Source organism: Cucurbita moschata, unplaced genomic scaffold (genome assembly GCF_002738365.1).
Source record: "Cucurbita moschata cultivar Rifu unplaced genomic scaffold, Cmos_1.0 Cmo_Scf00043, whole genome shotgun sequence".
Classification (NCBI taxonomy): Eukaryota; Viridiplantae; Streptophyta; class Magnoliopsida; order Cucurbitales; family Cucurbitaceae; genus Cucurbita; species Cucurbita moschata.
The window spans coordinates 100,725-122,253 of record NW_019268559.1 but is presented as its reverse complement, the minus strand read 5'-3'; the positions used below and the strand labels follow the sequence as shown (position 1 = coordinate 122,253).

Genomic DNA, 21,529 nt, shown 5'->3' with positions numbered 1-21,529 from the left:
ATAAGGTTATTTGAGCATGATAGATTGAGTTTTTGTTGTCACTTTTCAGTAGCGTGGCTGGGGTGGCATAAGAACTCTAAGGACCTTGTGCTTTTCTTATATAACATCCATATGAGGTAGAACCGTATTATACATTTACCATCTCTTGCTCTGTGCCCGCGTTTGCATCATATATATATATATATATACCACTTAAACACTATTTAACTTTTAAAAGTTTCAATAACATCTTTATACTATTTAAAAATAATAATTCAAATAATCATAAACATTTGCCAATACTTTATTTCAAAAATATATATTATTTTTTTGGAGCTTTGAAAAGGTTTACTAAAGTATTATCTACTAAAAAAAAATCAAATATGTCTAAATTGGGGCGAAAATAATAAATAAATAAACAGTTAAATATGCCTAAATAGTCTGAAAGAATAGATTGGGAAAATTTCATATGAAAACATGATACATGCCTAAATAACTGGAAAAAATAAATATATGAACTTCTTTTCTGAAATTAATACTGGGTTTTAGGATATTAAAAATGGAGCCCGAAATTGGAGGGGAAGTTTCTAATTGGGCGCCGATTATGTTTTGACCCTCCGATTTCAAAAGAATAAAGAGTATTATGGTAGTTTCACCTCGTTTGCTGACGTCACCAGCGCTATTAAAACAAGGTTTCTGAAACGGAGTTATTTTCGTAAGCCCAAAACAAAATGGGCTATTTCCAACAGTTAACCATTTTGCAAATGACAATCTCATTTCTCTTGCAAATTTCCATTTTCCATTCGGATCGCGTTGATCGGTTAAAAATGTTTGCCTAAGCTGACACTTCCCTCCATTTTTCTCTCAGTTCCAATTTTGGTTTGTCGATGTTCGCAAAACGACTAGTCTTCCGCCGACGGGCATCTGCATGCTGACTGCTAAACATTCTTTGATCCTACTCGGAGTAGAACTTAATTACTCATCTGACGGTGTTAGATTTGGCTTATGCTTATGCTGTCTACCCGAGCATTGGTAAGAGATGCCAGTAGCGAAGCCGGAGTCATCAGATGCCAGAATCATCGCTCACGTCGATATGGACTGCTTCTACGTTCAAGGTTATAATTCTCTTACTCTCCTTGTCGTACGCCCATTCTTTGAACTATTTAGAGATATACCTCCCGAAATCTACTTCCACGAACGAATGCTGATATTTCTTAACTACCCTCAAATTTGGATTCCGATACTGGGGGACATCGAAGTTCACAATTTGGTATAGTGTTTAGCATTCTGCTGATCTAGTCGATATCAATTTCTAGAATAACTGCTTGGAGATACAGTGGAATCGCGCCTGTACGTCTTTACTCAGTCAAAGGCCACTCTGTAAACAAAAGCAGAAGCTTGTAGAGGCTGTATTCACAGTGCGTTATTTATGCGCAAAATGCTCTGGAAATTATTGGTAATAATGCGATTGTCTAGATGTCCATAATAGGAGAACTTTCGTAGATACGTTTTTGGTTGAGTGGAAGAGTGGGCTGATATTTGGTATAGTGCTTTATCATGGGCCTGAGTTTTCCTAAACTTGGGAGGTCGTATTATTTTAGCTCTTAAGTAATTTTCTACAGTCTTGCTCTTTGGTATTTTGTTGGGGCTGCTGTCTAGCCTCGTGGTATCTCGTGGCTTTTTTATTTATTTTCTCCAATGGAAGTTTTCTCGATCAGAAGAAGAGGAATAAATTTTATCCTAGAATCACTTTGCAATATGGTTTCTGGTTCTCGCTGGGGTGTTAAGTTCCTTGATAAGGATTAGTATGACAGGTAGGAGTCATGGATCTTAAATTTTCCTTATTTTCCTTCTGTGGGAATTAGTAATGTATGATCAGGGAAGTTATGGAAAATTATCTGCCATAGACAACAATTTTGTATAGTTCTCTCTCTCAAGTTAACTGTTATCATTTCTGCAGTTGAGCAACGGAAGCAGCCACATTTAAGGGGTGTACCTACTGCTGTGGTTCAATATAACGCATGGAAAGGTGGTGGCTTGATTGCTGTCGGCTATGAAGCACGCAAATTTGGTGTGAAGCGGTATAGACACTTCTTCCCCCAAGTTATAATTTATTCTCTTCAACAGTCTAATAAGCTTCAGATCAATGCGAGGGGATGAGGCAAAGAAAATCTGCCCTCAAATTCAGCTTGTTCAAGTTCCTGTGGCACGCGGTAAAGCAGACCTCAAGACATACCGGGATGCAGGTTCAGAGGTGAGTAGTATCATTTGTACATTCGGTGTTCTCTGTTACCAAGGAATGTTGACATCTAAAAAATTAATAAAATTGTAGGTTGTTCGTATTCTTTCAAAGAAGGGAAGGTGTGAGAGAGCATCGATTGATGAAGTATATCTTGACCTAACTGATGCTGCCGAAGCAATGTTAGTTGAAACTCCTCCGGAGAGCATGGAGGCTATTGATGTTGAGGCTCTAAAGTCTCATGTTTTAGGTCTTGATCAAACGGTCAGATACAATCTATGAGATTTCTTCATTCCTGATCTCCTTCTTAAAGTCATTACTGAGATATCTACTGATGCATTAAAAAAATGGTAATTGTTAGATGCCAATTTGCATTATAAATTTTGACTATTTACAGGACACGTTTTTTGTTCTTTTTTAAATAAGAAACAAAAGATATCATTGATATAATGATAACTTCATAAGAAAGTGGCTGAAAGCCTATAAAATCCAATGGAGTTATAAAAAGACTTTTAATTGGCACAATTATGGGACTGGTCATAATCATAAAAGGTTTTATCCAGGATACTCCCACTTGAAAAGACAAATATAAAATCTACCAAACAGAAAATTTCTCCTCTTTCAAACCTAGGAAGTTTCTTCTATTCCTTTACTTCGGAAATTCTCAAATCAATGTTCCAAAGATCTTTTTTTTTTAATCTTTGGACTTTGAACACACAATGATTTGTAAGAAACTTCTCATGACAAAGTGTTGAAGAGAAGATCAGAGAAAACTATAGGGGGTTGAGGTGAAAATATTTTCTACCGATCTTATCCTCCTAGGACTTTATCCTCCTCTTCTTTTTCCAAAAGACGGCTAAAGCTGTATGCCCCAGGTACAAATATCGAAGGAGGAAGAGAATTCTTTTTCTTACACCTCTTGAAACTCCGCAATTTACCTCTTGTTCTTCCTTTGATTATGGTAGAGAGGTTAACACTTCATACAATATCACAAATCCCATTTTCTGAGGTTGATTTCAACTTCTTGGTTACCAAGCACGAATAGGTTTAATTTAAACTACCATAATGTTTGAGAATGCTGCCTTTAAAACCATCCAGGGTATTTTGTTTGAATCAAGGTCCTTCACGACTTGAAGACCTCCTCTGTGGAAAAGGGGAGCTGATCCTTTGTTGCTTTAAAACAGTTATTTTTCCGAAGGATTTCTCCGGTGAGAACTCTATTTCCATAATCTTCAGGGATTGATCAACATAAACTTTAGGGGAATCTCTGAGACTAATAATTTATTTCTTGTACGCATATGTTTTTTCCCTCTTCTTTAGCATGGTATAAAGAGGATATTTTTCTTTTCCAACTGTACTATTAAATTTTTAAGAAATTAAATCTACTTCTTAATGCTGATAATATTGGCTATGAACTGGCTTCTTCATCAGCTACAGCATACAATATTGAAATTGGTTTTGAATCAGGAACAAAGTGATAGCCAAGAATGTGTAAGGATGTGGCTTACGAAGAGTGATTCAGATTATCGTGATAAGCTGTTGGCTTGTGGAACTCTCATTGTTGCTGAACTGAGGATGCAAGTGTTGAAAGAGACCGAGTTTACTTGTTCTGCTGGAATTTCTCATAACAAGGCAGGATGGAACTATTTGTTCATACTGAATCCTACTTTTATTCAAAACCATCTTTTAATTGACATCATTTTCAATTATATATGAGATTGTGAGTAGATGCTGGCTAAACTTGCGAGTGCCATGAATAAACCTGCTCAACAGACTGTTGTGCCCCACTCCTGCGTGAAAGGCTTGCTTGATTCCCTACCAATAAAAAAAATGTAAGTTTTCATATATCATATCACACTAACGATATGTTACCATTTAATTTAACCGAGTCAGTTCTGAAATTTTATGGCAGGAAACAACTTGGTGGAAAGCTAGGGAGTTCTTTAGAAAGTGACCTTGGTGTGAACACTGTTGGAGATCTGTTGAGGTTTCCAGAGCAGAAGCTACAAGAACGTTATGGATTTAATACTGGGTATTTTATAAATGAATTCAATCTTGGATCTTTTGTGAATAACTATTAACTACAATGAAACAAGAAACAGGAAAAGTCAGACAAAATGAATAAAGGCTCTTATTTGTAATTTCGTACTCTGAAATGTTTTGGTCTTCTAAAAAAAGAAGAATAATAAAGGCTCTTATGTTTTGTAGGATTGTCCGTTTGTCTTATCACAATAGAATAATTCACTTTTTTGTTTTTTTTAGTACTTGGTTATGGAATATTGCCAGAGGAATCAGTGGGGAAGAAGTACAATGTCGCCTTCTTCCCAAAAGCCATGGTTCTGGGAAGAGTTTTCCTGGCCCCCAAGCTCTGAGAACAATTTCTTCAGTAAGATTTAGCTTTTATTTTTTAAATTTTATTGAGGACATCAATTAGATTTACATTCCCGTTGTTTGGTCGTTTCTTCTTTTGTTTCTGTTTTTTTTTTTCTTGATGTCAGTGTGTGCTTAGGAGGATGGATAATCTCCTTTATACTGCACATTGATTAAGGTTTTGATGTAAAGTGCTTTGAGTGTTGACGCTGAATATTCTAAATAAATGTTACCATATATTCAGTTAAATCTAATTGCTATTTGTCTATTTCTTCTATTTTAATGTACTTATTACTAGATTTGTTCTTTAAAATTCTTTCATGACATGATTTGATCTTTTAAGAATGTGTTCAATATAAGATGACATTCAAGTATTTAAAAACATTGCCAAAGTCTGATTAACTGGGCATTAGGGGAGGGTATGTTTTTCTACTATAACTAAAAATGGAATCAGCTTCCGCAATGAGAATTAGAACTGATTTAACCACCACGGCTACAACATTTCTATTCAAGCAGTCTGTAGAATCTTTAACAACGTAGGTAGTGACCCCAGATGATTTTGACCTCATAATTTGGGTTAAATTCCAAGGCCTTACCACCACGTCCAACTCTTCGGTTGTATGATTGCATAAATATTATCCTTTTCATTAGATACTTGTACATAATTGTTGAAGATAATATGTGCATCTGATTTATGGAACTCCAAAATGGATCCTTGATGGAATGTACATCTTTTGTGCATTCATATCGAAATGGACTCAATCCTTTTTGAATGCCGTTTCTATGTGATGCTGCCTACTGTTGCGCTAAACATGTTTTCATGTGCAAGGAGATGATTTTTTTCCCCTTTGGATAAGACATAAGATTGGTGGACATGTTTGGAAGTCCTTGTTTAACCATCACAGAGTTGCCCATCATGATTCCCTCTTCTGCAGGTTCAGCACTGGCTAACTGAACTTTCTGAAGAACTGAGTGAGCGTCTTTGTTCTGATTTAGATCAGAATAGGCGGATGGCTCACACCCTTACCCTTCATGCTAGTGCATATGAGGTATGTTTTTTGTGTTCTGAACTTGTTGCTGAGATTTAGGTTCAACAGCAAAATTCAATAAATGTATCCATATTATGGCTTGCTGCTCACTAATTGCTAAGATATGATTATTCTTGGTGGTGCAGTTGAGGGACTCAGATCCACATAAGAAGTTCCCTTCCAAGTCTTGTCCCTTAAGATATGGTGCTGCTAAAATTCAGGAGGATGCACTAAACTTATTTAAGGCTGGATTGCGGGATTATTTAGGCTCTTACAGAACTAACAGCCAGAGAGATCTAAACAGTGGATGGCGAATAACTTCTCTTTCTGTCTCAGCAAGTAAAATTATGGCCATACCGTCTGTAAGTTTGAGCATATTTGGCAACTAATACTGTGGTCTGGTTATGTTTGACCACCAACGGCTTCAACATCTTGTCATAGTGCTTTCAGCCTAAATCATCGAAAAACATTGTGATGAATGTTTCTGTTTTGTTTTACTTTTTCTATTTAGTACGACACTTCGATGAAATAACATTTTTAGTTTCCTGTCTGCATTTGATAGGAAAGTTTACTAATGATTGTCTAAATGTTGTAGCATCTTGACTGTGACAACTTTTACTGTTGAACAATACTGGTTCTTTTTTTTCTTTTTTTTCTTGAATTGTTAGTGTATTATTTGAACCATTCCACTTCTTAGTCGTTAATCAGTTCATCTGTACAATGGTTGCTAATTTTCTTATTAATTTTCTGTTTTTCTTTTAATCTCAATGCTCAGCCTCCTGATGCTTATTCTTGTGGTAGGGAACTAGTTCAATTACAAAATACTTGCATAGCCAGCAATCGTATTGCGCATCATCTGACAAACCCCAGGGTAAGGATACACAAGAAACTGCTTTGCTTTCAGGTATTAAGAGCTAAAATATGTTTCCATCTATTTTGCGTCTCATTGTACTTCTTTTAGTTAAAACTTCCTGGTAACTTACTTCTTACAAATTATTCAGTTATGGACTCAAGTGAAGCTCATGATGAATACACTGGAGAAGAAACCAAGATTGAGAACGGTCATTTAGGTTGTACAGATTATTCAGTGAACTCAAGTGAGGCTCTTGATAAATTCACTGGAGAAGAAACAGAGGTTAAGAATGCTACAGATAGAAGCAATTGGGATCAAGAGGAGTGTGAAAGGGGTTTGTGGAAAGATGAAGTCATGGTATAGGATATTCAACAGTTCTTTTGCTGAATCGTATTGCTGTAACATATTCCACAACATCCATTCCGAACATATCAAGTTGTTTTCAATATGGTCTTTGAATTTTAGGGTAATTTGAAATTTTCAAATAAAAAGTTCTCGAGTTTGAGTTGTAGCTTCTCCAACTTTTAGATTGCCCTTCTTGAGCTTTTCTGAACGCATAGATCTTGTGAAGCACTACAGAATTGCAAATACCACTTTTCCTGTTTGCAATTTGTATCAAGTAGTTTTGAATTTATGATCATTTACATTGCTATAAGACTGTCTTAAGAGATACTGAGCATTTGAGTGGTCATGACATCTTTTCGTGCTTACTAAATGCTATGGGTGGTCCACTTTATCAAGATCGGTTGAAAAGTAATTCTAGTGAAAAAAAAAAAAAAGAACATTTCTTATTTCTAACTCAAGATTCTTTGATGTGCAGGATCCATGCTGTTCTTCCAAAGAGTTTGAAAAAGATGGTGTTGTTCAAGAAGCAACCCGACTTCCCTTAGCCGCCTCAGGTATGGTATTCATATGCACCTAAGTATTTTCCTTGCTTTCCCACTTTCTAATCTACATAGGGGTAATCCTTATAGAAAGCAAGTTATGTTCGGGCCCAAATAAAAGTGAGTTCCCAATAATTACATTAGAAGAGCAGAAGTCCAAGAAGACAAGAATTATGTCTCCGCTGTGTACGAAAAGGAACAAATCAAAAGACAAGGTTTGCAAGTGCTTTATTATTATAATTCATTTGGAAAGTTCCATTATCAGGGAGAAATTTTGCTATTAAGGGAATAGAAGAATAAATGGATCCAAGCAGTTATATTAGGACTGTTTATACATATATATGTATATACTTTGAAACAATATCGTTCTTTGTATATTTAACCGTTAAAGCTATCACATTTTGAAGATTTGTTGTTTTTATTCTTTAACATTTCATGATGCTAGGGCACAGCTTCAATCTTGAGATTCTTTAAGCCTGATCTCTCTTCCACATCGAGGAATCAGGAACGTTCTGAAAGCATCCAAGATGGCTTATCACCTGCCGGTATGTTTCAAATATATTGTCTTCTTTTATCCCTTTTAAATAAATAAGGATCTAAACAAGCCTTGTAGACATAAATTGATTTTTTTTTTTGTACATAATGCCAGATGGACACACTAGCGAATTAAGACTGTCCGACAATGGGGAAGTAGGAGGTGAAAGATGGAATTATAACGTTGACGAGATTGATATTTCAGTGATTGACGAGTTGCCGCCTGAAATTCAGAAAGAAGTATGGTGTTGGATCAGGCCTCGCAAGCGATCCAATACAGTGAATCGAGGTTCCACCATTTCTCGTTACTTTCTACCTTCCAAGAGTAGTTGACAGTTGTGCTTTCTTTAAATGCTGTACTTGTAAATATGTAGTATCTTCATGATGATTTGTGAGCCTACAAAGCAGGAATCCCTCAAAAGATGCAAATTTTGATGTCAGAAGAATATGTGAAATAATGATGAACAAGGGCTGTAATTTTCTTTTTAAAGATTTTGCAAATTATATATAGCTTTATTGGGCTCGGTTTCGTCTCCGTTATTGATCTCTTCATCCACGATAGGCTTCATTGGTGTCAAGCTTCCTCTTCGATCTCTCCAACTTTTTTTTTTTTTTTTTAATTTTAAATTTATTTGGGTAGCCATTGGAAGATAATTTAGAGACAACTTTTGGAATGGGTGCAGTATCTGCATCAAACATTAAGAACAGAGATCATTAAAAAAAGTTAGATTTCCAAATTTGAATGATTAGGAAGAAGTTAGAGATATTGGCGATTTCCAAATTATTATCTTTCTTAATTTCTTGTATTACAATCATGGTCTGGTCTTTGTAAAGAAAAAAGAAAAAAGAAAAAAGGATCACTAAAAAAAGAAAATAAAGTCGTAGGCGGTGAGCCTTTTCAAAATAATACAAACTGTTCTGCGAAAACGGCCACTACTCATTCCCCGCCATCAGCACCTCCCGTCGGATAGACCGCCACCTATTATTTCCGCCGCCCATTCACATTGTGTGCGCCACTCTCACTCTAACCATATTATTCTTGCTTCATGTTTGTTTTCTTTCCCTCTATTTATGAACACATTGAACTAGCGAAATGATGGTGGATTCTTGTATTTTACCATCCACCCTCTTCTTTTCTTTTTCTTTTCTTTTCTTTTCTTTGATTGAAAAAGTACTTGCTGTCAAATTCTTTTTGTCACCACAATCTCTTCGATTAAGAGGGAGGCCCTCTCCAAAAGTTCTGGGCATGCCTTCCAACTGTTTGATGAAATTCCCCTTTAACTGCTACATTGCTTCTGCCAATAAGCATAGATTCAGTCAGGCCTAATTTACGCCTAGTAGCTTTTTTCTTCGGCCTGCTCCTTTACTGTTGATTTTGAAGTGGAATTTCGGGTGAGATGTGCATATTTCTCTCAAATATGTTATCTTTTATATAATTATCCGCGCCCAAGTGAACGTCTGTGTATATTTCTTTCAATGGATTTTGTTTAGCCATTATTTAAAGTAATATGATGAGCGATAGTAGGATTTTATTTTGCGTGGCTGAAGTAAATTTTGATGTCTATGTTTAAGATATTCTCGGCCAAATTTGATCCTTGCCCGTGTAATGACTTTGTTTACAAACATGTATAGGCTGGAAGATAGTGAAATCATGAAGAATGTGGAAGACACCGGGCTTATGGATTTTCTCAAAGTTCTTCCTCCAGTGGAGTTCTGCTGCATGTATGGTTCGACTCTGCATCCAAACAATCACGACAAGGTTTTATTTGAGTTTCTTTTTCGTCCTTTTCTTTATTCATATATTATTTCGTACTTGTAACTGATTTTTTTTCTTTTTCTTTTTTTTTTTTTTGGTTTGGATTAAAACTTCGGATCATTAGTCAAAAATGGTTGACCTTATTCTTGGCGTTTCTGATCCTCAAAAATGGCACGAGAAGGTAAGTCTTGAAGAGTGATTTCCATTCTAGTGTGCATCATAAGATGATTCGGTGCCACCTTATATCTATTAACCTATTCTATTCATACTGCAACATAGAACATTCAATTAAACAAAGATCACTATGCCTCATGGATGGTGTACTTTGGAGGGGGGAAACTGGTAATGCTGTTCGCCACTCTCTTTTTCTGAACTATCTTTCTATCACTACCCCTGATGTCTTTTTCTCTAACTGGTTTGATTAGGTTACTGAAGTTGCAGATGAAATTGGAGTTGGAGTACATTTTAATCCGTATGTTACGTGGAATAAGAAGGTATTGGAACAAAATAAAATTATAGTTTGATTTCCATCCTCAAAAAGCATATGGTGTTTGCATATATACATACATGCATACATATTTGTGCTTGTGGATGTATATCTGTTTTCAGATGCAATATGATTTTGGGTACTTGCAAAACCTCACTTCTCGAGCATTTGTACAGATGCTTAAGTATGGGGTTGTGCGGATGCATGATTTGATACAGGACATACTATATTGGAAGACATTCTACCTCAGTGGCCGTTTGCAGAAGCCGGTTTGTGTATCCTAGGAACTTGCATTTCGAAATATGAATTGTACATATATGAAAAAAGTTACTAATTATTCGATTGGAAGATCCTCATCGTGCAGTTAAATTCTTACCTATTATATGTGGTTTAACCAGTTTGATGGTGGGTTATTCTGTCAAAATTGAATTGTACATATATGTAAAAAGTTTCTCTCTCACTCTTTATGTATGGCTCTAATTTGAGCAGCAAAACACTGTTGGATTTCCCCCCCTCCTCACTGAGGAATTTAATTTTGTTGTTCAGGTTAATATACTAGTGGACTCACTGGATGTTCAACAGCTGAACTCTGTGAATCTGAGGTCTGCAGTATCTGCAGCTCTCCTTCTTCTGCCACCCGAGTTTACTGAGGTTGATTTCCTTTTTCTAAGAGACTGCGTCTTTGTAATTGCTAAATTTACACTCAAGTTCAATTTTTGTAGGTTGACTTGTATGCCAAAATATGCAGCCTTTCGTATATGGGTGATTTGCGTATGCTTTTTGCAGAGGACAGGGATAAGGTAAAACTCTTAAGTGAGCTTGCTTAGTTGCCTGTAAAGTATAATCCTTGAAAGAATCGGCTTGGTTTATGCTTGCCTTATGATTTCTTATTATTTTGCAATTGTGCTGAAATATCATGTTTGCTTTACATATAGCGCGAGCAATTTTCTACTTATTTATGGACCGGATTTAATTTTTAATTGTCAAGTTCACATTTTTTTTTCATTTCACTATTTTTACCACTAGTCTACTTGTCATCTTCCGTAGGTCATCAAAATAGTTCGAGGGCAATTCCAGCTGTTCCAGTCAATGTACCAACCCAGTCTTGAACAGTACAAAGCAAAGGAGTTGTTGCAATTCTCATCGCCTGGAAGTCACCAGGCAAATATATATCAGGTTTTTCAAAAAAAGATATTAGGAATCCAATAAGATTGTTTATCTCTTTGTTATTTGTGAGTGTATATGGTTGTGCAAATGCAAGCAAACACTGAAAATTCAGATGGTTTATGTTTTACCAAACATAAATATTTTACCTTGTAATACAGGATTGTGGATTAGCAGCAACGGAGTTTTTAGTTTCATCTTTGCCAACGACGGTCCGGAACACAATGGGGATAAAACTTGGCGAGAAGAGAAGTCTGAGTGGATCTGGTACAATTCCATTTGACCATTGTACTGTTACTGAGAACTCACATTACATGATCCTAAAATATGTGTCTTGAAAAAGGTGGAGTCACAAACCAAGTGTTAATCCGGTCGAGAAAAGAGGCAGTAGATTGCATGCAGGGGGCTTTGAGGCGAAAGGTGATGGTTTCAAGCGCAAGACAGGCGGTGTCCGGTCTATTGGCTGTAGGTGGTGTTAAGGCTGCCAAGTATCTTGCAAGTAAAATGTGCAAGGCTTGGAGATCCTGGAGATGAAAGTGAAGCCATGTCGGTACCGTTCTCATTGCCTGTTTCTTTTTTACTTTCAGTTTTCAGTTTCTTACGCCTTAAGAATAATAATTAAGAATGTATTCTATAATCGTTTCTTTTATTATTTTTATTTAAAGAGGCATTAAAGATTTCTTTGATTGTTGTTATTATGTTTTATAATAAAAAAAATACATACGGCAACCATTTATGATTCTCTGAATGTGGACACTAACGTTGTCAATGTATGGGTATCACATCAATAAAAGGTTTCTGCCCCAGGACCATATCTCGAGTCTTTATACATCCATAGCTCATAAGCAAGTAATTGATACAATAGCCTAGCTGTGATTCTCTTTAGAAAAAATTATACATAAAGAGTAAAGAAAGCAAAAAAAAAACAGGTAACCTTGATATTTTAAGGCACAGGAGCCGAAGTGCCTACCTGCTACGAGAAAAATGATGTAAATGAAAACGCTACCGATCAAGAATTAAGTTGATGGTGCTGTTGGTAAGGCCCAAACAAAGATGGGGAGAATGAGATTGCATGATGATGCTGGTTCTTTGCCATCATTAAGCATGTTGCTTCAAACAGGACAGAATGGGATCGTTTATGGAAGCTGGTTTGCCTGTCGCTCTGCTACATTTTGCCCGCCTCTTTCTTCCCGTCCGTATACCCTTTACAAATCAACACCCTACAGAAAACAGATTAGTAGATAAAGAAGACAAAAATGTTCTTGAAGGGTTCTTAATTATTTAGAAGACTAATAATGGGAGGTCAGGTTCTTGAAGGGTTTGAGACATAGAAGACAATAATGTCACAGCATCTAATCAGGCCAAGCAGATACCTCCACCTAGAGAGTGTCCCTGATGATTTTCTTTTCTACTGCTTGATAGGGAACGGTAAAATCAGATTACTAACAGAACTACAAAGCGAACACTTGGGAAATTCGCAACCAGTGTAAGGGAGATTATACACGGCACTCCAAATAACTACAATAGACGCTACGCAAATAACCATTTCTAGGAAACTGACATTTGTTACTACTACTAATAATGAGATCTGTAATTAAAATACATTAAAAATTTCCAGTCAGTTACTGCTTAATTGCTTTTTCCTGAATACAGTGGAAGGATATCCAAGGGGAGTCTGTTAAGATGTGTCTAGAGCAATCTGAAATGAATAAGCTAATATAGAGTCAAATTTCCTACCTAAAATAATAGCCCAAACGCTCATTAAAGCCTTAAACTTGCCTAGCCTTGCTAATACAGTTAGAGAGCTTTTGACTTTTTTCAGTAAGAATATGATAAAGTTCATCGGAAACAGTGTAAATAGGCAAAACAGTTATGAGACCCGCACAAGCAGCGAAGCTTTAAAATCATGCAAATAATTAGACAAGACTATGAGTTTCTCACACTCACCTCAGAACTCAGAGCAGTATTCTTCTGGGACATCACGCTTCATATACTGAACATCTCAAAGGATAGTAGCAAAATACTGCCCCTAAACTGAAATAGAATGGCCATCATTATTCAAAATAAAATCAGATTTTATCAGACTAACACAAGTACGTAAGAATTGTGACTAAAAGTTCAATGCACCAACTTCAGAATGAAAAAGGTTATGCATGTATGTAATGTCCCTTGCCACCGACCTAAATCACAAATGGACCTCGACCCATTTTCCTTTTCTTCTCTCTTCCGCGTGCATGAGCAACCTTTGAGTTTGAAGTTGAATCAACGTCATGTCGAGACGCTATACGGACTGTTGTAGCATCCTCCCTCCTTGTTTTGATGCAGCGTCTCAACGCTATGCTCTCGGATTCTCTTCCTTCTGCAGCCAATTTTGGCTTCACAATCCTAACACACATAACATCAAAATTCTTGAAATTTCTTCAACTTCACAGTTACAAAAAAATGTAAACTCGATAACTCATTTTGTCACAATATAATGTAATTAAACTCAAGTGAGCACAGTTACATTATATGGAACTTACTCATGCTTTCCAATGTATATCATCAACGAATAACTGCAGAAGGTGCCTACCTTGTTGTTGTTTTTTTTTTTTTTTTTTTTTTTTAGGTTAAAGAAGCAATCTATAACCAAGTGACGAGATAAACAAAAAAGAGGACGAAACGATAAGGAACTCTAACCCTTCATAAAGTCCAGGAGAATTCAAAAAACAAAACAATAACGGATAAAGAAATTATTGGTACATCCAATAAGTTTTTAGCAAAATGCTCATTTGAGACCTCAAATTTGTATGCACATAAGCATAAGAGAGAGAGAATCGTACGTCATTGTCCATATAAGCTTTTGCAAAACTCGTCTATGGTTTCTTGAATCTTCTTTGGCTTGCATGTTTTTTGAATGACTCTGAACCAAGTTGATGCCTCCGGTGGCAGACATCTTACCAGCATGTCCTCTACAATCCTCAAAGCAGCTAATTTTCTCTCTCGCTTGAGTAACCTTACAACGAGCTCATCTAAAAACAGCCTCCCATCTTGACATGGATCATTCCTATCTCTCAAAGTTCCCAAAAAAATATTGCATGTAGTTGAGTCAGGGTCACAGCCTCTATCGAGCATACTATTTAGAAGATCAACGGCACGGATGAGATTACCCTCCCTGCAAAGGGCCTTGAAAAGTATATTATAGGTGATCACATCAGGTTGGGACTTAGGCTCCTGACATTGCATCTCATAGAAAAGCTTCAAACCCTGGTCTACAGAGCCGGCATCACAAAGGCCCTTAATCATTGAACTATAAGCCACAACATCAGGTTTAATTCCTTCACTGAGCATGTGCTTCCACACTGTCAAGGCCTCCCTTACTCTTCCATCCTCACACAAGCCATTAAGTAAAACACTGCAACAAACTTCATTGTGCCTAGCATCCTGGCTCATCATCTCTTTCCACACAAGAATTGCCTTCTGGCTGTCGCCTTTCTTAAAGAAACCCTTCATTAAGGAGCTGTAAGCGAAAGCATTTGGTAAACAACCTTTACTTACCATCTCGTACAAAATTTCTTCGGCTTCATCTGGCTTTCCTTCTCGACATAAACCATCTATAAAGGCACCATAAACAACAACGTTGGGTTTGCAACCCTTCTCCATCATTTCTTTCCACACCCTCACAGCATCTTCAGACTTTCCCTCCTTAAACAGACCACTGATGAGAGACGAGTAAATATATTGATTTGCTTTATGTCCTCTTTCTTCCATAGACACCAAAATGTGAGCTCCATCCTCAGCTCTTCCTTGTTTAACAAGGCCATTAATGATTGTTCCGTATGTGACTTCATTAGGAACACATTTACTTGACACCATTTTATCCAAAAGACTAAGAGCTTTGTCCAACTTGCCCTTTAAGCACAAACCATGGATAAGGGTATTATAAGTCACTTCGTTAGGAACACAACCTTTGAGAAACATATTATCCACAAGCTTTGCCGCACGACTCAAGTCACCATTCTTGCATAGTGCATCAATCAACACATTAAATGTCACTGGATTTGGAAGGCAGCCTTCTGTTTGCAACTCATCCAGCAAAAACACTGCCTCATCAATCCTCCTTTCCTTACATAACCCATTCATTAATGTACTATAAGTGAAGACGTCGGGATTGCAGTTCTTAAGGGCCATTTCTCTGAAAGTCTCAACAGCTCTATCTATCTCCCCTAACTTGCACAGTACCTTAATAATCAAATTATAAGTGAGTACGTTTGGCTGAAAGCTCATCTTATTGGCACCAAAAACGCGTAAATAAAACTTCAATGCATCTGAAAAGTCCCCCTCTTGAATAATTACGTTAAGAACTGAATTGAATGACTTCACAGTCTGCTTACAATGAAACTCCTTCACCATTCTATCAAAAAACTTCACAGCTTCTCCAGGTAAATGAGCTTTCCCGCAAGCCTTGAATATTAGGATAAAACTCCTTTCCACAAGAACCCGCCCTTCGCGTTTCATTCTATCCAAAACATGCTCTATCAAACGAAATTCCCCAGAACTTGCATAGTTTTCAATGAGACTATAAAATGTCGCATCGCCCAATTTATAAGAACCCAATTGGGGGCCGGATTTGAATATTTTACCTGATACTGAGAGCTCATCATCCTCATCCTTTTCGGGTTCGCTTCGGGGAGTTGGGTTGGGAGAAAGAGCGAAAGATGAAAAATAGAAAAAAGGCAAAAAAGTTGGGAAATAGCGTGAAACTGAATGGAAATGAAGCCCAGGCGCCTTCTGAAGAGAGATTCTCAGGAGGTTTAATTGGTGTTTTGAACATTTTGGCATGGGGTCGAACGGTTTTCTTCACGGCGCAGAATCAGAGTGTATGCAGCTAGAAATAGCGTAGAATCAACGCTTATAAGCATAGAGAGAGAGAAGCGTACGTTGTCGTTGGATCTCCGATACTGAAAGCCATGGGCATCGGCCTTAGCTCTCCGGAAATCGGACTCGATGCCACTCGAATACCAAACGGACTCGAATACCAAACGGACTCGAAGGCCGCTCGGAATGTGCTGATTTTAATTTAGGTTAAAATGCCATTCCAATTGGTCGGTATATTTAATTTTAGTTTATGTCCTTTAAGTAAAACTTTTAGAAGTTTATTTTTATTACGAGTAACGATAATTTATATACAAGAAAAAAAGACCCTCCAACCTAATATTTAATGGGCTATGGGTTGAGCAGATACAGATAAAGATACACAGATAGAGATGGAGATGAGCCCAATTCCTCCTCCACCAAACTTGAGTTATGAATCCAAGAAATTATTTCCTCTCTCCATCCTCCAATCCATTCAAGCCTAAGCCTTCCTTCCATCATCATACATTTCTCCAATATAAGAATCTTAATATCATTCATCCACGACCCACATACATGGAAAAGCAAAAAAGGGTTAATTTTTTACTCCCCAACTCTCCATCTTCTTCTTATTATAAAACTAAACTCACCCTTTTGCTTCATATTTTTTCTCTGTTTCAGAAATCAGAATGGTATCCCCCACGGTTGTGTATTTTCTTCAACCTCTACTTCCGGGAAGCAGTGAAGTGACATTTTTCTCTTGATGAACTGATTCTGCTCTGCGTACCAATCTCCAAAGGATTGATATCTGCGGTAGGGCATCAAAACCATCAACTCCCTTCACTATTCCCACTCGTCTATCACAGCTCCCCCCCTTGCTGATCGGTGAGTTCATTTTTATTTCCAGAAGGATTTTTCTTTTCCCATTTCCCCGCCTGTATTTTACCCAACACTTTAATTGACGCCATGCTTTCCCATCTGGATACTCATCCTTTAAACTGTTGCGCTCATCTTGCATCTCTCATTTTTTTTCTGAAATGGTACTGCTTTCGCCTTCAGCATGCCCTTTCTTTCTCCCCCATTTTGCTCACTTACATTTTCCACTGCCATTCTTCTCTCCAAGTTTCACTCTTCATTTTTGTTATCTTCCAGGTCAATTCTATGTATACTTGAATGCCCTCAAGTAATGAAAGCTTGAAGATGCAGTAGGTTTGTGAGGCAAGTCCCACAGCTGAAATGTCTCTGCAATATGTCACTTGCTTATAACAACTGTATTCCTCATCTTTCGCAGCCGGCTTTATTAGAAGCATGAATTGTGAAAGTTGGAAAGTTTGGGCATGTCGTATTATCTTCTTCCTGCCATAAATTATGTTTTGTAATTCTCAAATGTCATTCTGTAATGGTTTGCATTTTTGCCCTGACCGCATTTAGTTGAATTGAGAGGTTAAATTTGATAGAATGAATTTCAATTTCTAAGAGGCCTTAAATTCTTTGTCATAGTGATTGAAGAGCTGAAAGATATGGACAGGGCAAGACTGGATTTAAGTTTTCATCATTCCGTATCCACACAATCTGAGGAATCTGCCTTGGACTTGGAAAGGAACTATTGCAGTGATCTCAATCTGCCTTCATCAAGTCCATCACCTACTCAATGCTTTGCTCCGGGTACTCAGCTGTCTGAAACCAATGCTGCTTACTTTTCATGGCCCACTTCCAGCCGTTTGAATGATGCTGCTGAAGATAGAGCAAACTATTTTGGAAACCTTCAGAAAGGAGTGCTTCCTGAAATTCTGGGCCGGCTGCCCACCGGTCAGCGAGCTACTACTTTGCTTGAGCTAATGACCATCAGGGCCTTTCATAGCAAGATATTGCGACGGTTTAGCCTTGGAACTGCTATAGGATTTCGAATCCAGAAGGGTATGTTGACAGATATCCCTGCTATTCTTGTCTTTGTTGCACGCAAAGTTCACAGGCAGTGGCTCAATGATGTTCAATGTCTACCTGCTGCACTTGAGGTTGGAACTCATCCTATTGAGTTTTTATTCTGACCTCTGTTAGAGGTTTCCTTTTTGGTGCTGAGAAATCATAGAACGATAGTTAACATCCATACTTTATATGAGACCCATAAAATTTATTGGGGTTGAAGATATTTTCTAATATTTGGTTGCTTCTTTCACTTTTCATCTTTTGTTTTCCCCAAATTTTATGATTGGGGTTAGGGACCTGGAGGTATATGGTGTGATGTTGATGTTGTGGAGTTCTCCTATTATGGTGCTCCGGCAGCTACACCTAAAGAAGAAATATATACAGAGCTTGTTGATGGTCTGAGGGGAAGTGATCCAACAATTGGTTCTGGTTCCCAGGTACCTTTTCCTCTTTCAGAAAAGTGAAACTCTGTCAATGTTAGCCAAGTCTTTATTAAAATGGGAAAACACATTGGACTTGTTAGATTTGCTCATTATGTACCAAAAAAATCTGTAAAAGGTAAGGAAAAGCGATGAAATTATTTTGTTAATCATTCTACGACATTTAACCATACCTTATTTATGTTGAATCATGGGCACCATTAATGTAGGTGGTTAACCATTTGTCTCCTTTTTCATCTCTACGTGTCCTAAAACTCTCTACTTAGATTTACATGCTTTTAGTTGCAACTTTTGAGATCAAATAAGTAAATAATTGTGTGTTTTCAATCATATGTCTGATGCTTTGTGATTTTAATGTAAATATTCCTACCTTTCTTTTTGAGAGGAAAACTTCATGGAGGATACGCTAGGCTATGCAAAAAAGAATTTGAAACTCAGGTCTAACTAGAATTAGAATATTGATGAGAAGATATATAAGAATGGTTACAGATTGGTCATGATACAGACCACAGAAGTTTTGAGAAACTAATATTCTCGTCGAATCTCAGAAGGAACCATGAAAGTAGTAATACTCCAAATGTTATCATCATTCACGTGTGTACTTCAAGACCTTCATTCTATTCTAATTAAATCTGCCAAAATTGCCTGGAGCAAGTTTCAGGTTGTAGTGTTAAAGTATGCTGTGCTCTACTCCCCAAACCATAGGACTTATAAATAAATCATAGCGGTAGGTGAACTGGAGTAGGCCTGTAGTATTTTAAAAGTCGTATTTTTTTCTTAACAATAGTCATATTGATTACGTTTTACATGAATTTGTCAGTTGCAGCTATGTTAAGTACTTTTCTTATTTGTATTTCTTATCTCGTGGTATCCGACTTCTTTCTTTGTAGGTTGCTAGCCAAGAAACTTACGGGACATTGGGTGCAATTGTCAAAAGCCGAACAGGAACCCGGCAAGTTGGATTCCTTACAAACCGGCATGTTGCAGTTGATTTAGACTACCCTAGTCAGAAAATGTTTCATCCTTTGCCTCCCAGCCTTGGACCTGGTGTATATCTGGGTGCTGTGGAGAGAGCAACATCATTTATCACAGATGATGTCTGGTATGGCATCTTTGCTGGAACAAATCCAGGTAATAAAAGCAGTATATTCTGAGAAACATCTTGATCCAAAACTGTATTATTGGTATGTATCTTATATGATGAATTGTGTGCAATGCCCATCACAATTTGGTGCCTTCTGCAGAAACATTTGTGCGAGCTGATGGAGCGTTCATTCCCTTTGCTGAAGATTTCAACATGAATAATGTCATTACATTTGTAAAAGGCGTTGGTGAGGTTGGTGATGTCAACAAAATAGACCTACAATCCCCAATCAACAGTCTTATTGGACGAAAGGTGATCAAGGTTGGAAGAAGTTCTGGGTTGACCAGAGGGACTATAATGGCGTATGCCCTTGAGTATAATGATGTAAAAGGGATTTGTTTCTTCACCGACTTTCTTGTTGTTGGAGACGACCAACAGACGTTTGACCTTGAAGGAGACAGTGGAAGCCTTATTCTCTTAACTGGTCAGGATGAGGAAAAGCCACGTCCAGTTGGGATTATCTGGGGAGGAACAGCGAATCGAGGTCGACTGAAACTAAAAGTTGGTCAGCCTCCAGAGAATTGGACCAGTGGAGTTGATCTTGGACGCCTTCTTGATCTCCTTGAGCTTGATCTTATTACTACACATGATGGTTTACAAGGTTTGGTTACCTCAACCAATCAGTATAGCCATTTTAGATCTGAGGTTACTTTTTGTTCTACCACATTGTGTAACAACCTACCAAGTTGCATGTGTTGAGTGTGATAGTGCTAATAAAGTTTTGGTACATTTTCCTGATTGCTGTCTTTGTCATAAGTTTCTCTAATATGTTGCCAACATATGTTCATATTTGCACATTATTAGAATAATCGTGTAGGTACCTAAAGGGGTTGTTCATTCATAAGTGAGGTATCAAAGTTTGAACTGTGTCATGGTCCAGGAACCTTCGCATGCACCCATGCAATAATTAGAGTAAATGAAGTTTTGTCATGACTTTTTGGCTCTCGGAAATGTTTTATGTTATTCATGTCTTTCTGACTTCATTTTTTTCACCTCATTTTATGACTAATTAAGCTGCAGTGCAAGAACAAAGGAACAATTCAGTTGGAGGGATTGATTCTACTGCTGCCGAGTCCTGTCTCGATCGGATCCCATTGAAATATAAACTTAAAGAGAACTCGGAGCCACTTGGTTTAAGTGTCCAGCAAATTTCCCCTGAAGGTGAATCCTCTCAGGGGCTGATCTCACCTTTTAAGCATGCTGCACTTCACACAGAAAATGGGTTTGAGATGGGTCCGAGCATCGAGCTCCAATTTTTACAAAAATTAACCAGCAGCTTTCCGCTGCATCTGAAGAGGGAAGGAAGCCAAGAGTTGAAAAATGTGTCCGCCCTGAGGAATGGCTATGATAGTGAGGTATCAGTGATGCTGCAGTTGGGTGAACCAGAAGCAAAGAGAAGGAAGCACTTGGATTCTCTTTCAATTATCAAACAGTGAACTGAAATAAAAGATTCAATTTGGTATTGAAAACTGAAATAATGTCATATCTCCATACTCAGTTGGGATCGTTGTGCGGCCAAATTTAGCTGTCATAAAAGGTGGGAGATTTGCCATTCTTTTAAACATGTCCTGTGAAGTGAGAGCTTTCAGGTTAGTTTTCAGTTCATACAACATATTATGAAAAGAGGGGCTAATTTTTCCTTTTACCTGGACCAATAGGCTGCTGAAGTCCTTGTACCATAGCTACTCGTGGAAAAAAATAAGTTTAAATATATATATACATATATATAAACTTATCAGAAGCCAAAAATGAAAAAATTTGGAACCCAATAAAAGGGTCCCTTTTCGATGTTCTTTCTCTTCTGAATTGTTGTCTTGATGCCCATCGTTTAGAACTGTGTTGGTTTTTCCATTGAAGGTGCGGTGTTGTTAGTGTTGATTTCAAATACACGT

The 21,529-nt window shown here is 37.4% G+C and overlaps 4 protein-coding genes across 11 annotated transcripts; 3 read left to right on the top strand and 1 right to left on the bottom strand.

The window, feature by feature from the left end:
• Positions 1-749: 749 nt before the first annotated feature.
• LOC111433650 (DNA polymerase eta) lies at positions 750-8,421 on the top strand. Of its 2 annotated transcripts, XM_023070763.1 has the most exons (17): positions 1,003-1,094; positions 1,296-1,435; positions 1,940-2,060; positions 2,122-2,233; positions 2,312-2,482; positions 3,686-3,850; positions 3,947-4,050; positions 4,131-4,250; positions 4,481-4,604; positions 5,524-5,637; positions 5,763-5,978; positions 6,418-6,520; positions 6,618-6,826; positions 7,290-7,368; positions 7,444-7,568; positions 7,799-7,898; positions 8,003-8,421. In XM_023070763.1, the coding sequence occupies exons 4-17, from the start codon at positions 2,126-2,128 to the stop codon at positions 8,218-8,220; spliced, it is 1,956 nt and encodes a 651-aa protein (XP_022926531.1). In that variant the 5' UTR covers positions 1,003-1,094; positions 1,296-1,435; positions 1,940-2,060; positions 2,122-2,125; the 3' UTR covers positions 8,221-8,421. The 2 variants fall into 2 exon arrangements, with proteins under 2 accessions (XP_022926530.1, XP_022926531.1); XM_023070762.1 differs by lacking the exon at positions 1,296-1,435 and having other exon boundaries at positions 750-1,094.
• A 316-nt stretch (positions 8,422-8,737) lies between these two features.
• On the top strand, positions 8,738-12,220 carry LOC111433652 (phosphatidate cytidylyltransferase, mitochondrial). 2 transcript variants are annotated; one of them, XM_023070767.1, is made up of 11 exons: positions 8,738-8,895; positions 9,520-9,646; positions 9,768-9,824; positions 9,923-9,985; positions 10,069-10,137; positions 10,307-10,399; positions 10,677-10,781; positions 10,853-10,930; positions 11,178-11,306; positions 11,456-11,561; positions 11,638-12,220. In XM_023070767.1, the coding sequence occupies exons 2-11, from the start codon at positions 9,539-9,541 to the stop codon at positions 11,826-11,828; spliced, it is 999 nt and encodes a 332-aa protein (XP_022926535.1). In that variant the 5' UTR covers positions 8,738-8,895; positions 9,520-9,538; the 3' UTR covers positions 11,829-12,220. The 2 variants fall into 2 exon arrangements, with proteins under 2 accessions (XP_022926535.1, XP_022926536.1); XM_023070768.1 differs by lacking the exon at positions 8,738-8,895 and adding an exon at positions 8,914-9,279.
• Positions 12,062-16,334, bottom strand: LOC111433651 (pentatricopeptide repeat-containing protein At4g20090). Of its 2 annotated transcripts, none has more exons than XM_023070765.1 (4): positions 14,117-16,334; positions 13,475-13,679; positions 13,242-13,328; positions 12,062-12,514 (listed from the first exon to the last, which is right to left on the bottom strand). In XM_023070765.1, exon 1 carries the CDS (start codon positions 16,113-16,115, stop codon positions 14,118-14,120), a length of 1,998 nt encoding a protein of 665 aa, XP_022926533.1. In that variant the 5' UTR covers positions 16,116-16,334; the 3' UTR covers positions 12,062-12,514; positions 13,242-13,328; positions 13,475-13,679; position 14,117. The 2 variants fall into 2 exon arrangements, with proteins under 2 accessions (XP_022926533.1, XP_022926534.1); XM_023070766.1 differs by having other exon boundaries at positions 13,475-13,669.
• Positions 16,335-16,589: 255 nt separating this feature from the next.
• LOC111433816 lies at positions 16,590-21,282 on the top strand. 5 transcript variants are annotated; one of them, XM_023071042.1, is made up of 8 exons: positions 16,591-16,721; positions 16,809-16,940; positions 17,280-17,345; positions 17,628-18,142; positions 18,347-18,490; positions 19,384-19,624; positions 19,738-20,238; positions 20,652-21,282. In XM_023071042.1, the coding sequence occupies exons 4-8, from the start codon at positions 17,648-17,650 to the stop codon at positions 21,071-21,073; spliced, it is 1,803 nt and encodes a 600-aa protein (XP_022926810.1). In that variant the 5' UTR covers positions 16,591-16,721; positions 16,809-16,940; positions 17,280-17,345; positions 17,628-17,647; the 3' UTR covers positions 21,074-21,282. The 5 variants fall into 5 exon arrangements, with proteins under 5 accessions (XP_022926811.1, XP_022926809.1, XP_022926810.1 ...); XM_023071040.1 differs by having other exon boundaries at positions 16,809-17,012; XM_023071043.1 differs by lacking the exon at positions 17,280-17,345 and having other exon boundaries at positions 16,590-16,721.
• Positions 21,283-21,529: the final 247 nt, after the last annotated feature.

Bases quoted from the DNA above. Each gene is read 5' to 3' on its own strand.
- LOC111433650 (XM_023070762.1), top strand. From the start codon at position 1,019: ATGCCAGTAGCGAAGCCGGAGTCATCAGATGCCAGAATCATCGCTCAC. The intron at 5,638-5,762 runs GTATGTTTTTTG...TTGGTGGTGCAG, and splicing joins TTCATGCTAGTGCATATGAG to TTGAGGGACTCAGATCCACA. The intron at 7,369-7,443 runs GTATGGTATTCA...TAATCCTTATAG, and splicing joins ACTTCCCTTAGCCGCCTCAG to AAAGCAAGTTATGTTCGGGC.
- LOC111433652 (XM_023070767.1), top strand. From the start codon at position 9,539: ATGAAGAATGTGGAAGACACCGGGCTTATGGATTTTCTCAAAGTTCTT. The intron at 9,825-9,922 runs GTAAGTCTTGAA...ACTGCAACATAG, and splicing joins CTCAAAAATGGCACGAGAAG to AACATTCAATTAAACAAAGA. The intron at 11,562-11,637 runs GTACAATTCCAT...GTCTTGAAAAAG, and splicing joins GAGAAGTCTGAGTGGATCTG to GTGGAGTCACAAACCAAGTG.
- LOC111433651 (XM_023070765.1), bottom strand. From the start codon at position 16,115: ATGCCAAAATGTTCAAAACACCAATTAAACCTCCTGAGAATCTCTCTT.
- LOC111433816 (XM_023071039.1), top strand. From the start codon at position 17,496: ATGTTTTGTAATTCTCAAATGTCATTCTGTAATG. The intron at 18,143-18,346 runs GTTGGAACTCAT...GATTGGGGTTAG, and splicing joins GTCTACCTGCTGCACTTGAG to GGACCTGGAGGTATATGGTG. The intron at 20,239-20,651 runs GTTTGGTTACCT...TGACTAATTAAG, and splicing joins TACACATGATGGTTTACAAG to CTGCAGTGCAAGAACAAAGG.